Genomic DNA, 16,335 nt, shown 5'->3' with positions numbered 1-16,335 from the left:
AAGTTTGTGGAATACGAGTTAAACAGTAAAATCCACCCATTTTTGTCCATCTCAAGGGGCGACTGAAAATGACATCACAGTTTTCAGGGCTCAGGTAACGACCAATCATGGCTCAGCTTTACAGGTGAGCCGTGATTGGTCGTTACCTGAGCAACTGTGATGTCATTTTCAGTCGACAGGAAGTGAGAAAATAGAGCCCCCCGAGATTGCTAAAACGGGTGGATTTTGCTGCTTAAGTCGTATTCCACAAACGCAATATAAATGAGAATGCCTTGTTTCAACTACTGTGCCTGCAGAACATATTGTCTAGAATATTTTTTAGTTGACTTCCGCTTTAAAGCAAGCAGTCTGTGAAGTAACAGTTACTTTTTAAAGGTAACTGTCAAACACTGGTGCCCTAGTTGTGAACAAAGTCATAAGGTTCAAATAAAGTTGCATCGAACAAGGGACGGTTGTAATTTTAGAAGAAAAAAGTTAATATCACAAGAAGTTGTAATCTATCCCATCTGACTTCGGATGAAAGGTGGGGCACATAAAGAGACAAACAACCATTTACTTTACACTCACATGCACGCCGTCACTGAGCAAAAGGATAAAAGTATTACAGGGGAAAAAGTAACATTACAAAAAGTTTGAATATTACAAAGACATTTCAGAATGTTCAAATAAAGTTGAAAAGTCATATTAAGAGCCAAGCTGCATTACAAGAAAAGTCTTATTACAAGAAAACAAAGCCCTAACCAGCCTAATGTCACAAGAGAAACGTCGTAACATCACAAGAAACAGTTCAAATTGGCGTTAAAAGGTGCATTCAAGCATTCATGACTAGAGACGAAAGCTCTTGAAAAGTCTTTTTATTACAAAGTCAGCAAGTTGAAGACATTCCAGAGAAGGCAGAAAGACATTGACTTCCATGATGGAATCATGCTACATCAGCTGACAAAGAAAATCTTTTTTTTTTTTTCCTTACATTGATAACCACTTATGGTGGAAGATCACTTTTGAGTACTGAATCAGATGATCATCTTTAAAGCCTCATTTTGTAATGCCCCCCCTAAAATTATTGTATTTGAAGTCATTTGGGGGGGGGGGGGAAACATTTGTGGAATGATTTCATTTTTGGGTAAACAACAAAACAATGATTGAACAATTTTGTATTCATAAGAGAAGTCACCAAGGCACGCTTGCTTGTGCAATAAGGCCTTAAAACCATTCCATTATGGTTGTCATGGAGATTTAAAGGGAGTCACATTTGTCAAAAATCCCTCAAAATGATTACTCACAATATGAAATGATCTAACAGACCCAAAGGAGGGACAAAAAAAAAATCAAAATCCTAACAAGCATTTTACAAAAGTAAGGTTTCAGTAACGCTTGATGTAAACACAACCTTTTTGATTAAAAGCAATACAGTATAGTGAACACTTCATCCTTCACTATATCCTCATCATATCCAAAAAACGTCAGGACATGCTTTACAACAACAAATCATTGGAAAAAGAAAATATCATGGAAATGGGTGTAAAGGAACTATGACATCTAAAGATTTTTTTTTTTGCATCTTGTAACAAAATCAAGGGACAGGAGACAAAAACAATGAAGCTGTGAATAATTGAGGGAATGTGCAGCGTTCTGGCTCAGCCCGTAGCCATGGAAACGCCACACTGGCTCACTGCTGATGTAATCATCAATGTGTGACTTGCTGATATGATGGACATGTCAATAATATGGAGTCATGACCATACATGGACATGACTCAATATTACGGATATGACTATATATGAATACGCTGCAAGTACAGCACATTAGCACATGGGCTTGAACACATATAGGCATGACTACCCAATATGGACATGACCATATTTGGGCATGACTTCTTACGGACATGACAAGATATGTACATTGGGACATGGAGCTACCATATATGTTCATGACGCCATTTGATGGACTTTAGCACATAGACATGACCATATATGGACAATAATACAAATGGACATGACCATTTAGACTTTATTCCATTGTATGGACATTAAGACACGGACATGACCATATATGGGCATGACTACATAGCACGAACATTAGAATACGAACCTACCATGGACATAACTGCAGAAATGTTAGCACATGGACAATGACCATATATGGAGAAGAACACTTGGAAATGACCATATAGGGGCATAACCCCATCTGGATATGACCATATACAGAATGAATTTGACAACAGGGTACGGATATTAGCACATGGCAATACAGTATATGGATGTGGCCATTACTGGAGTAAATGGCCTTACCATCCTGCATTTCCGCAAAATTAGTAACGGGGGCCTTTATTTATGTACTGACTGACGACTGGGGGAGGCTGTTACTGGAGGGCAGGCCTTAATTTGTACAAAGGCATTTTTGGGGTACTATTAAACAAGGCTACTGGTATATCGTGTCAGAGACTGTTAAGTGCTGCTGTTTTGGTTGACAACAGAGTTCAAATGGGCACAGCAGAGTGTGAATGATAGCGCCTCTGAGCTGAGATAAGAAGGGAGGGCGTTAAGTGGATGAAGCACCTGGAGACTAATTGGTGCATGGCGTCTATTAGAGAAGTGACGTCTAAAGAAATAGGATGTAGGAAGATAAGACGTCCACTAGCAATGACAACCTAGTTGTTTTTGTGTCGACAGTCAAGCAGCATGACGTGCAACTTAAACAGAAACAAATCACATCAAATAAAAAATTAAATTTTTTTTTTTTTTTTTTTTTTTTTAAAAAAGGAGCCAACGTTCACGGCTGGATCATGACTTTACCAACATGAATCTTGGAAGGATACAAGGTGTAGTGTGATACATTAAAGGGACGCGGAGGAGGAAGATCAAGATGCTGTCAGAAGCTCAAGTCGTTAAGATTTTGTCAAAAGTTATTTACTGGGAGGTGGTAAAGCCTTCATGGTTCATGTCTGCTTGGATTTGATTCCAAGTGCAGTTTTAAAAGAGAGACTCACATTTACATGAACACATTTTCTTGATCCAAAAGGACAAGTTGGATGGGGGGAAAAAAAAAAAGAAGTTTAGAGCTAAAAAGTATAGCGTACATGAAAATCAGATTTCTTCTCTTTAAAGCCTGCGCAAAGGCTACCAGAAAAACATGATATAAATAATGGAACTTTTTCTTTAAATAAATAATGTTTGGAAAGTTAAAAGAAATGAAATCATTGGGATAAAACAAATGACTACAAGCTGTGAATAAAAATGTCCCTCCAAGAAAATAATTTCTCACATTGAATTGCTTTTCTCATCATTTTTTTTTTTTTTTGCAAAAATGAAAATATAGTCCTTTTTTTCTTTGCAAGTACCTACCAATGAGTCTTTTTCTTTCTCTTTTTTTTACAGCTGTATAATAGGCCTTGCATTGGGAGAAAAGCAGATCATTGACTAAAAAAAAAAAAAGCCTTGATAAAAAAAGATAATATAAAAACGAGTGCTAGAAAGACGCTCGCTAATGAGACTCTTCCAGATTTGTCCTCTCTTCAATGGCCTGTTTAACAATTTCGGCCAACTTCAAGCGATCCACCTTATCACAGAATGCTCGACCTGCAACACACAACAACAAATGAGACTTGCTTGCTACCTGACAGAGGTTGAGAGGCGCTATAAAGACAAATGGGCAAAAGTGCTTGTGGCATCATATTCAAAAAGACTTGAGGCTAGCCAGGGTATTTGCTGCCAAGTGGGCAAAAACGAAAGTATTGAGCAAAGGCTGGGAATACTTATGTAAATGTATTTTTAATTTTTTTTTATTCCCCCCCCCAAAAAAAACAAGATGTTTTCATTTTGTCATTATTGAGTATCATGTGCCATTTCCCTTAAGAAAGTCAGTTTAGCTTAATGCTAACAAACATGGCAAAACACCATAGATGGGCAATGCGTAGCATTGGTGCTGCGGTGTTATTAACCCCTTACTTATTAAAACCACAAGATGCCACCAAAGCACCCGGCTAATAGGAAAGTAGTATTTGGTGCCATGAAGTACGTTTATGTTGACGTGATACTTCTTGATGATTGTATGTTTGTAGACCATGTACACACTATAAGAGCAGTGAAAACAAATATGGCTATATATTTTTTTTTCCCCGTCGTGTAGGATTGCTCACATTTTGAAAAATCTGTTAAGATTAGGGCACATCCAATTTGGATTTTTTTTTTTTTTTTTTTTAGGCCGATGCCAATTTCAATATTTGGCAGAATAAAATTCCAATAACCGATTAAATGGATAACTGAATAAAAACATAATGAATGACATATTTTTTTAAGGGATCACCCTTAACACTTACAACAAAGATATGTTTTGCAATACTTTGCCCTTTAGTTTTTGGTTAATTTTACAATACAGGGAAAAATCAGCAAAAATTGGCAGATTCTTTTGGAGGGGGGCGGATGGGGGTTGAATGTCATTACCTTTGTCTTATGTTGTAATGTGTTGAAGGAAAAAAAAAAAAAACAGCCGATTTTGAAAGCGCTAATATTTCTAGTTAAGATGTTAAAATTTCAAGTCAAGCAACAGCGCCCTCATCCAAACAGGAAGTGAACGCTGACCGTCCCAGTTGAGTCCCTGCAGACCGTCTCGTAGCAGTTTACAGTCCCTGTTGAACCTCCACGCCTCAAACATCACCACGTTCAGCTTCTCGTCCTCGTTCTCTCCTTAACACACATGCGCAAGCAAAGAATTGAAATTCAATGATTTGACATTCCCCCAGATTTGTATGCTGTATGTGTTTTTGGCTACTGACCAGCTTGTGGTAGAATACACTGTGCAATGACATCGCGTAGTTTTTCCAGCGCTACATTGGAGTCCTCGCCTCCGTTCTCTGGGTCGTGAATGAAGAAAGCGTCACTGGGCTTGGGGCTGGGACAAAGACGACAAGGGCGCATACTGTTCAGACCAAAGAGTTATGAAAGACAACATTCAGAGCTGCAGTACGCCTCAACAAATTGGGGGTTTCCGCGCCGTGACAACAAGGCGCTCTAAAGTGGCAAAGCCAGCCCGAAACCCAAAAGCCCTGAAGCCCCAATCCACCTACTGGCTGTCAAATCGAACTAACACTACACTTGAAAATAAATGGCATCTTAGGGCCTTCCAGGGGGAAAAAAAAAAATATTTTAAATAATTATTGCATTTCTTGTCAAAGTTGTCGCCATATAAATACAAAGGGCAGAGCTGTATGACTGAACATTTACCGCTACCTCGAATAAACGCCATGCCCCAAATCATCAGTGGGTGAGTCATCCACTAATTACAAAAAAGGACTTCCCCTAAATCGTTGTTTCTCTTTTACCATCAGGCAGAAAATAGTAATTATAAGTAATAATAGACAGTATTGTTCACGAATGGACATTAAATAGTTGAGCTTAGCCGATTAAGACTCTGTTGCAATCCAAATCATCAGCACCTACCAACTCTCAAATGAACTCATTCGCTGCCAGACATTTTCAGACCCTCTTTTACCCTAACGTTTTAAAAAATGTGAAAAAAATAGAACTAAGTTCCTGGGATTGAATGGCTGGACTGTGAAAAGACACGAAAATTTGTCCATATCAGCGAATGAGTTAATTGATTGCATGTTGTAAACGAGATTCCAGCGCAATATTATTGTTGCGGACAAGCCGACGTGTGATCAATTCCCAAAGTTGTGTTGAATGCATTCCTCCCATCATAGTCTTTTTTCATTTACACAAAGTTCCAAATGCCACTTTCCCATCAATTGCAAAATAATGCTAATGTTGCTTAATATTACAAAAGTGAATTTGCACCAATAAATAAAACCCCGCCTTCCACTATTTGCAGAAATAGGGCACGCGTATAAACTGTGTTGTATTCCAACATGCTAATGCTAATTTGATTGAAATAAAGACGAGCAAACAGACCCGAGTAGTTTTCTCTTCCTGAGGATTGGGTTGTTGACGGAGTTGAGCGGCTTCAGGCTGATGTTCAGATCCTGAATCCTCATGTTGGCCAACTGCTCCGCATGGGCCTGCTGGATGCCCGCCACCACCGCCTGACATACAAAGTCACGGTTATCCTCCTGAGTGCCGTTTAATTCTTTAAAACAACTGCTAGCGTGTTTTGGTCACTCCCCGCCACCCACCTTGTCCATCATCATCTGGGCGGAGGGCAACACGTTGTCCAGGGCCTCGGTGCAGTTGAGCCACGGGTGGGACAAGACTCCCTCGATGGTCAGCCTCTCCTCTGGCTTCACCTTCAGCAGCCTGCAGAGAGCACGACAACGAAGGAAGGTGGAAGAGAGTGAGAACTGGGGTTTCACGCCATAAGTTTGTTTAGCTTTTTCTTTGGATTTTTTTTTTTTCATTTAAAACAACTCAAGCCAAAGATCAGTATTCATTGTTATTGCTGTCATTATTGGACTACTGCTGATGTTGACATAGCCGTTGTTGTGAGGACTGTTTAAAAAAAAAAAGAAAAAAAGGGACTTGACTAGATTTCCCGCATGTTTAAAGAAAATGTCCGTGACAAGCTCTCTCTCATCAACCAGTTGTTTCATGTGAGTGAGAGACTGTAAACGCCGCCACGTATACTTCGAGGTCAACGGAGAGCCCGGCTTTCGTCGAGGCTGAGCCTTGAGACGAGTGGCGCTTTTAATTCCAAAACCTAAAGTGTCCGTGTCAAAAAAGCAAGTTTCCATGAAGACAATTCAAGCATTTTGACCAAACACAATTACCCCTCCAAATAAATATAGCTCACTTACAGACACATTTTTAGAAAAAGACAGATAACAAAAAAAAGAAAATTACTTGGTTGCTTCATTTCACACTTGATGGACGATTAAATAATATTTGACATATGTCCCATCAAAGGTGTGATGGAAAATGTAGAATCTTACATGAATAAGTTATTTTAGTCTTTTATGCCTCATTGGCTCATGAGAGAGTAACACCTGTGCCAATGAAAATCACGCACAAGGAAGTTTACCAATGGCTGACCAGAAACAAGACTCCCGCTGATGTCATCAACCACACCTAATGTGTTGTTTCTTCCTGTGCCGCTGACTTAACTTGATTCGATTGAAAATCGGTAAAGCTACTGCATCAACCGTGCCTTTTGCGCTGTCTCTTCCTGTATTGTTGTAAGTGGCAACTCAAAGCTCTTCACACCGTTCCTCGTTTACCTGCTGATGACGCAGCAGCGGGAGCAACTTGGGGGTTGAGTATCTTGCTCAAGGATACTTCGACGCGGTCACATTGGCCGGGGGTTCGAACCCGCAACCTTTGGGTTGGGAGACAACCACTCTCCCACTTGATCCACGCCGCCCCTGTATTGTTGTATTCATTCATTTACCGCTACCTGCACGTGGTGGGCATAACAACCACGGCACGAAAACCTCCTCTTGCCCAGACGGTTCGACGCCATAAGACTACTCGATGCCGTAGCTGCTATCTGACCGCTTTGCAAAGAGAATAAACTGCCAAGCTTGTTTGACTTCAAAAGAATTATTTCAAGCATTCTCTGTTTTACATTAAGTAATTATTTCCACCACAACAAAGGCAATTGTGTTTTTTTTTAGTTTTTTTTATGTAACACCCATTATGTAACATCATAATTTTAACCCAAAAAGTGCACTCTTGTCACCAACTTCGCCGGCACACAGCAATGGACAGAGTGATAACATTAAACCACTTGACTCATTGTAATCATTGCTGAGTACAATATCGCACAAGTCAGCACTCTTCACTCTTGCTGATTTCATTGTTTTATGCTAATAGTATCGCTAATAAATTGCTTATTTCACTTGTTGGAAGTAAAATGTTACTTTCAAAATGGCCTGTACATTTAATGGCGGTGTTACAATGACAAGTAAATGATTCTATTTGTTTATTTAAAGCATGCATAGTAAGAGAGCTACAATTGTACTGTATTCCCATTTTAAAGCGGAAGTCAACCCAAACATATTTTTTTCCAAGAATATGTTCCCAGCAGGCCCACTAGTTGAAACACGGCATTCTGATTCATTTTGCGTTTGTGGAATATAAGTTAAGCGGCAAAACGCACTCGTTTTTAGCCATCTCTGGGGGCGGCCATTTTGTCTTCTGTCGACTGGAAATGACATCACAACTGCTCGCAACGACCAATCACGGCTCAGATTCAGAAAACAGGTGAGCCGTGATTGGCGTTGTGAGCAGTTGTGATGTCATTTTCAGTCGACAGAAGACAAAATGGCCGCCCCCAGAGATGGCTAAAAAAACGAGTGGATTAACTCTTATTCCACAAACGCAATATTTATCAGAATGCCCTGATTCAACTAGTGGGCTTGCATAGAACATATTCTTGAAAAAAAAAAAGTTTGCGCTGACTTCCGCTTTAACTCTTCCCTACCATTAGGACACAGCCTGTACATTCTGGCAGAGGGGGGGGGCTAACTATGGAAATCAGCCTCGTGACTCTAGTCGTAATGCAAAATCAAAATGTTCCTTAATGTACACCGTCCCCTATTGAACAAATACAAGAAATAATCACATCAAACTAAACCAACTTGCGCACGATGTCCTTTGCCATCTCAGAGATTTGACTCCACTCGTCTTCGGGGAAGTCAAAGCTGCCCATCATGATCTTCTTTCTCATGTCCTTGGGAATGGTGCGACTGTGATGCTTGGAGTAAAACGGAGGGTAGCCGCACAGCATCACGTAGATGATGACGCCCAGAGACCACAAGTCACAGCTCTGGAAAAAGACAATGGAGAGTTTATTAAGGCTGGATTAACAGTGCCTGCGCCTACATTCTATTTGCATGTACATTCCTACTGATATTGTTGCGTTTACACTGACGATCGACTTGCATGCCCAAATTGCATGTAGATAACTCCACGAGCGTAAAAACAAACTTATAAAGAACTGTGACCCTGAAACCGCGCAATCCAGCCTAAGACATTGCAAGTGAATTTAAGCGCAGTCTGACCTTGTTGTAGGTGTAAGGAGTGGGTGAGGTAGGTATGATTCCAGACTTTTCCTTCTGGTGTCTTCTTTGAGCCTCAAGTACCTGCAGAGCAACAAGCAGGTTTGGTCTGTATTCTAATTGGGGTGGGGGGGGTTCTCTTTGTTTTCTACCTGAGGTGCTACATAGTAGGGAGTGAACTGGGGTGTCATCAAGTCACCCTGATCTATTTTGGCAAAGCCGAAGTCACACAGCTTCACGGGAGCATCCTGAGGAAAATACGATTTAAAACACACGCGCGCGCACACACACAGTCAAGCATTACAAATACAGTATGGAGTCAGAGTATGAGTGCAAATTCCTCTACTTGCCAGAGAGTTATCCTTGAAGAGCAGGTTCTCTGGCTTCAGGTCTCGATGTGCAATATTTAAGGAGTGACAGTGTTCCAAGGCTTGACTGATCTGTAGGGGTGATGTCACACGTTTACGCGTGTGTCTGAACAACCGCTAAACGGCCATACGGCCTGTTGATCTAGTGTGGCATCAGCTGCTCAATCCAAGCGGGAAGCCGCTAACAAGACTGCTAGACGTGCTGTTAGTCATGCGACAAAAAAAGACTTCAAATCAACCCAAACACATTTTTTTTTCAAGAATACGATATGAGTTAAGCAGTAAAATCCACCCGTTTTTAGCCATCTCAGGGCCGGGCCATTTTGTCACTTCTGTCGACTGAAAATGACATCACAACTGCTCAGGGCTCAGGTAACGATCGAGCACGGCTCAGCTTCAGAAAACAGGTCGGCTCTGAGCCCTGAGCAGTTGTGATGTCATTCTCAGTCGACAGAAGTGACAAAATGGCCGACCCAAGAGATGGCTAAAAACGGGTGGATTAACTCTTATTCCACAAATGCAAGATTTATCAGAATGCCTTGTTTCAACTAGTGTGCTGGCATAGAACATATTCTTGAAAAAAATATTGTTGAGTTGACCAGATTGCTGGTTAGAAATCCCGATGAAGCGACTGACAGAGTGCTTGATTGTGCCGTTGCCTACCTGCTTTGTGACCTCACTAGCCATCTTTTCAGTAAAGTGCCTGTGCTGACTGATTCTGTGGAACAGTTCGCCGCCTTCCATCATCTCCATGACGATCAGAAGCCTGGCTCTGCCCCGCCCCCCAAAAAAATAAAGAATTAAAAAAAGAAGCATGAATAAAGAAACGGTCATAGGCTGACAGAGTTACCTTGGGCTGGACTCGTGTGGGAACTGGACACTGTTGGCGTACACCTCCAAGATTTGCACTATGTTTGGGTGGTTGGCACACATCATATGGAGTCGCACCTGCAGGCGGGGACAGTAAATTGTTTCAAATCATTGTACGTAACAGTATCCAGTCCGAGAAATGTTCCGGGCCCACACACGCACGCAATCGGTGAAAAAGACCATATATACCCGATTCGATTTTTTTTTTTTTTCTTTTACCACTCCCACATATAGTTCAAACATTATTTAAATTATGCTGCAACCATATTTTAAGACGCAAAAAAGATATTATAGAAAATACTGCACATATTATGGTAACTGCGTGCGCCTGGTGGGTTGGAGCATAAATTCAGCGAGCAGAATGGAGGTCTGCGTGAGTGTCTGGGCATGAACTGTGGCTGACAGCAGCTCCTGAGTGAGTGTACTTGATTTTGACTGTTCTCCCGACACTCAATAAAGTGCCGAAAAGCGCCTCAAGGGGACTGTGTCTTCCCTATTCTGTATGAATTATAGATTTCTGCGATACAGTCGGGATTTCTGTGCTGGATAAGTAGATGCGTTCCACACAAAATCTGCAATGAAGCAGGTTCACGGTGGGTAAACAACAATATAGCAAGGGAACAGCATACAATAATTTTTTTTTCTCTTGCTACGTTTGTGTTGGGGACTTAAAAAAATGATTTGTTGACACGAGAGCTTAGTGGAGCATTACTTTCATATCTGTCCATTAAGCATGTACAATATTTAAAGTGGTTAGGGGGCTAAAAGATATTCATTTTGCTTCCATTTTGCATGAATTGAAGACTCAAAAAAATCTTTCCAAATTCTTATTTAGTAAAAGTTAACGATAAATGAACAAGAAAAAAAAAAAAAAACACCGATTGGCCGGCGACCATTCCAAAGTAAGATGGGATGGGCTCCAGCTCCCATGAAGACAAACACTACACAAAACGAATGGGTGAGTCAAAACAAGAGTGTGGTGTTACTCATTTTTCCCCCTGAGTGCACATTTGGAGAACACGCTGTACTTTCATCAAAAACAAACGCTTATGATTCAACCCAGATGATGATCTTGTTCATATTTTTCCAGCTGTGTGAGGAGAGCTTGCATGTTGACGGCACGCCTGGAAAGGAGGAGGCTGCTACCGACACAGCTGTGTTGAAGAATGCTACATCCTCATAAACAGAGGAAGCGCGAGTGAGGGATCGAACCGCAAACAAAACTAATTCAAGCGGAACATTAAACAGTCAGTGAGAGTCTAACCTCATTTCTGGCCTTGGGACGATCAATGAGGATCTTCAGGGCCAACCGTTCCTGTGTTGACTTCTTCACACAAACTCTTAACGAGGACAAAAACAGGAGGAGTAAGTCATTGTTGAATGCAAAGTCAATGCGAGGCTGTTATCAATCGTGGCAGTTCGAGCTCCGCCTGCCCCGGGCCGAATGCGACTAAACTGGACAACAAAAAAAAATACGGTTGACATACAACTTGTTACTATGTAAAAACTTCAAGCCCTGGTGTTCTAGTTGGGAAACAATGTTTGGATTTTGAGGCGGCGGCATATGACACAGCACCTCAATTTTTGAGGTCAAACTTTGGAATCGCAGCAAAACTAGTGGCAGGGGATTGGCCAGTGGCCTCTCATGAAAATTTGTTGCGGAGCCCCACGCACTGCAGCGCGACAGTTCATTCGGTTCAGCCATGTCCCTTGAAGTGCAGCGAGCCGAAGTTCAGCTTTTTTTTTTTTTTTTTTTTAGGTGTTTTGATATTTTGTTTCTGTAAATTAACGGTTAATGAGTTCATCTCTGTGCTTTATAGGCAACATGAAATTGACAAAATATTGCCTCTCGCTCTCTAAAATTGAAAGCAGTGGAACTGCATGGTCGCCATAAATAATAATAAAAAAAAAAAATCCTATGTAATATTCAGCTTTGGCCAGAGTTCACCAGCGGGAGGGCAACAGTGACTCACGGAGTCAAGCAGATGGAGTTCGGCTGAATAACATCAATGTTCTGTTGGGGCTACATCAGAAAAGTGCAGCGGGCCTATCAATGCCAAGTTCCCAAACAAAAAAATAGAAATATGGAGTGACTCAGAGGTGTTTCGACAGAGACAAGAGCAGTCTGAGTCAAACGGTTCCCAAGTAATGTCCGCCAGAAAAACGCCTTGAGTTTCTGGCGTCTTGACAACACACAACAAAGCAAATTATGCCACTTGAGCTTTTTCATCAGTACAATTCTGTACATGCTGTTCACCGCCAAGATGTTAAATATTTGCCAAATTAGATTTTTTCAGGAAAATAACTACATTTAGGGGTACTCAACTCAATTTTAAGAGGTCCATTTTGCCCAATTGAAGGCCTGTGTAGGTATTATGATTAGATTGTAATACACCGACTGGATATTTTAGTGGCCTAGTCACATCAACATGTGAAAATCAAACCAGATTGTAGAGGTCCTCTGCTCTTGTGCTGAAGATCAACACCTACTAGGTCTTTACACAACACCTTCTTGTCTTTTTAGATGAACCTTATCTGAAATGATAGCTGAGCATTGTCAGACAAATCAGCGGACTCTTCTATAGCCAAGCTGGCACATACTGGCTTCTAGTAATGCTAATGTTAAGGAGTGATTCAACTGGTCAGGAACCCGGTTGCATTGACCATACTGGACTTTGAGGCTGCTTACTTTCTGTCTCAGTCCCGACTCACCTGACAGGTCCACTGATGCCAGCGCCGAGCTTTTGCGTCCAGTTTATGTTGTAGTCCTCTAGAATGGATGCCTCCTGCAATTAGGGTGTACGTCAAAAGTGAGCCACACAACAGACATCATTTCATCCGATTTGTTCTACATGTGACCACGGGCAGATGACTTGACCGGTCAGCCAAACACTCATGATTGTTGAGTAAGTTATCCAGCGGCTTTGTCAACCATTCCATTCCACACGACACTCTCTGTGATCATGGCCGAAGTGGACACTCTAGTGCTTGTTCCCTGTTCTCAGGGGTAGAACCCGGTCAACCCACCATTAAGCACATTCTGACCCAGTTGTGAAAGCAGAGGCCCGGGGCACGTGAGATCACATTTTACTGCTGAGTTGGATGCCATGCTGGTGACACATGGAAGGTAGCAGGCCAGCCAGGAAGAAATCCCAGAGGTAGGGTAGTACTAAATGTCAACAAGAATGACTTGTAAAAATAGGGATTGGAAATAAAGTGAAGTGGATTCATCTGTGGCAGCGTAGTTCAGTTAGTATGTCTGCCTGACAAACTCACATAGATTTTCTCCAGGTATACTACACCTTTTTTACGACAATGTGCCCAGGATTGAGAGATGGAAATCCAGGGTGTATAATGTGATAGGTTCAATCCCACAGGCAACCACAATCACAGCCCGATAACTAATAAATGGATGGATTAATCCATTAATTCCAGGATGAAACTGTTGCCATAATATGAAACATTTATTTCATATGCAGGCATTTCTAAATAAATCACTTCAACATTCTTAACTGCAACAAGTGTTAAAGAAATTAACCACTACAGCCCCTTTGAAGACACGGGACACACACATCATGGAGATGACTAAACTGTGCCGGTTGTTTGCTAGCTTCTTTAGCTGTTTTCATGCTTGTTATTATATTTTCAACTACATGTCATTATGTTAGCATCTGCTGTGTAAAATCTGTGTATGAAATTGATTGTTTAGTTATTGTATTGATTTTATGATACCGATCCTCCAGACCAGGGATGCTCAAGTCTGGTCCTCAAGAGCCCCTATCCGTCTCTCCCTGCCTGCAACACACCTGATTCAAATGATCCGCTCATCACCAAGCTTTGCACAAGCCTGATAACGATTGTGATCATTTGTATCACGTGTGTTCAGGTAGGGAGGGATGGAAAACAGGCTGGATAGGGGCTCTTGAGGACCGGGCTTGAGCACCCCTGCTCCAGACCACTTTGATGCATTACTAAGTTCAATTTCTGGTTGTATGGTCAATCATTACATTGTTTTGTTTTTTACATTTTGCTCTTCTCAAAAGATTTCAAGGTTAAAACTCCACGTTTTGTTTGACTTTGTGGAGATACAAGCCATCGCTCTGTCAATTATTTTGCCCGGATTTCTGAGCAATGATTTCAATTACAAGTGCATTAAGGTGCAACCATTAAGTAACAAATCAGTAATTTTTTATACCAGAGGTGCATTTCCTTGTAACGCAACAACATTGCTGCATCTGCAATCAGTTCACTTTTTTCCCCTGACAAATTTGTAAGAATACGTCGTCACACGGGACAAGAGCTCAATTACGGCTCTACACACTTATTATTTGGTTGTTTTATATTTATAACCTGAAAGTCTTTTTCATACAAATAATGACTGTAACTATGACATCTAGATATTACAAAGGGTGTACAACGAACTAGATTCCACAGAGGTGTGGAAATAGGTACCTCAGACAGTTAACACTACAAGTTAATCTTTGTTCATATGAATGGTTTATATTTATAGCCTTTACGGTAATTAATTATGACCTTACTACAAGGTTAGGGCATGTTAGGGATAGACTAAGGCGTGTTCCCAGTCCGATTTAGGGACACTAGCAATGTCTCCGCAGTGGGAATAAACTCCGTCGTAAACCGAGGACCAACTGCACATGGCAAATCACAGTTTTCGTTCAACAAAAGTTACCTTGATGAAGTTATCTGCGCTGTTGTCTTCAGACATGATGATCCACTTGGCACAGTTGTACCCGTGAGATTTCACAGTTGACAGTGGAAACAAAGACTTTATGATTGACCTTTAAACAAGCCTCGCTCCTGTATCCTTGATCTGGACCAGGGCTCGTTACAGGACTACTAGCGGCAGGGCATGGGGACAAAGTAACGAGCTACGACCACCCTCACCCCCACCACCTCCCGGCTGGTGCGATGCGGCGTCAAGTCAGCCCAACCCGGCTCACCACCTCTGGGTCCGGCTCGCTCTTCCTGTCGCCTTGGATCCACCGTAGTGACCATGTAGAGTGCTAAATACTGAGCGAGGTTACCATAAAAGGCGCAGACGGCAAAAATGTTGCGGACGAGCCCACTGCTTTGGCGGGGGACCACAGGACAAAGTGTATTTTTAGTGGAGGCAATGAAGCTAGCTAGCGATGTCGCGAGGAATCTTGGGAACAGCTAGCACACGTCCTAGCATGTAGCCTAATACATCCCATTCATGTGGACGAATACACTACAGTAACGTAGATTTTTAACCCAAAGCACGCCCAATCCTTACCTTAAACCACTATGAACATTCCCAAAAGAGAAAAAAACCCGAGCAGCCCGAGTGTGTCGAAATTGAGCTTAGCTAACACGCTAGCGAGTTGGCTCAGCTGACAAGTTAAGTTTGCCGCTTTTAGGAAGCGAAAACCACATTAACATCCTTCCACCAGGGATGCCTATTGACTGCCGGTTGTTGACCGCCGAAAGGAGTGCTTCGAAGAGTGGAAAGAGTCCCAAGAAAAGTACCCCAGCAGACGCACGCACCTATTATGCTAATCTTGTAGCATCTTTTCAGAGAGGGTACAGCTCGATTGGCCTAAGGTACACAATAGGAGGTAAACCGGATTGCCTGATTAAAATGTTTAAATGTGGGGCTTTTTAACATGCAAAACTAGAACATACTCTTCAAAATGTAAAAAAAAAAAACCAAAACATTTAACATTTATTAAATGTGGTGAAAATAAAACACGTTGACGGGTCATGTATGTCGCTCAAAACTTTTCGTGATTTAGGGAAAGACATCAATTTCTTGTTTCATTTGTTGTGAACGAATGACAGCTACAAAATAAACGGGACAGTAACAAAGTAAATCTGGCAATGTTCACTTAAATTTCTTTAATTTATTTACATTTTCCTCCGATTGTCCACGCGAGGGAGACAAGATACAGTAGTCATCGCAGTTTATGGATTTGTTCATGTGTAGTTTTCGCCAATTAACAATTACAGTGTTATTTAATGTCTAATATTTGATTCTACGCATGTAGTGTACTAATTACAATACAATGTGCACTAAGAACAAGCGCAACTAGCAGCAGCGGTACGGGTCACAATAGAAGCGCATGTGTATGCAGTGTGTTCGCCGGCTCACGTGGATGCCGCATCACA

The 16,335-nt window shown here is 41.5% G+C and overlaps 1 protein-coding gene across 1 annotated transcript; it reads right to left on the bottom strand.

Annotated features, from left to right (window-relative positions):
- Positions 1 to 839: 839 nt before the first annotated feature.
- On the bottom strand, positions 840 to 15,844 carry mapkapk5 (MAPK activated protein kinase 5). Its single transcript, XM_086032189.1, has 14 exons — positions 14,879 to 15,844; positions 12,901 to 12,974; positions 11,453 to 11,528; positions 10,169 to 10,266; positions 9,982 to 10,090; positions 9,301 to 9,390; positions 9,103 to 9,198; positions 8,954 to 9,034; positions 8,531 to 8,718; positions 6,131 to 6,251; positions 5,910 to 6,040; positions 4,775 to 4,890; positions 4,581 to 4,685; positions 840 to 3,578 (listed from the first exon to the last, which is right to left on the bottom strand). Exons 1-14 carry the CDS (start codon positions 14,912 to 14,914, stop codon positions 3,484 to 3,486), a joined length of 1,416 nt encoding a protein of 471 aa, XP_085888315.1. The 5' UTR covers positions 14,915 to 15,844; the 3' UTR covers positions 840 to 3,483.
- Positions 15,845 to 16,335: the final 491 nt, after the last annotated feature.

This window comes from Filicampus tigris, chromosome 5, assembly GCF_054856515.1.
Source record: "Filicampus tigris isolate MCC_2025a chromosome 5, RoL_Ftig_1.0, whole genome shotgun sequence".
Classification (NCBI taxonomy): Eukaryota; Metazoa; Chordata; class Actinopteri; order Syngnathiformes; family Syngnathidae; genus Filicampus; species Filicampus tigris.
The sequence above is the reverse complement of the archived record's forward strand: the minus strand, read 5'-3'. Positions and strand labels throughout refer to the sequence as shown.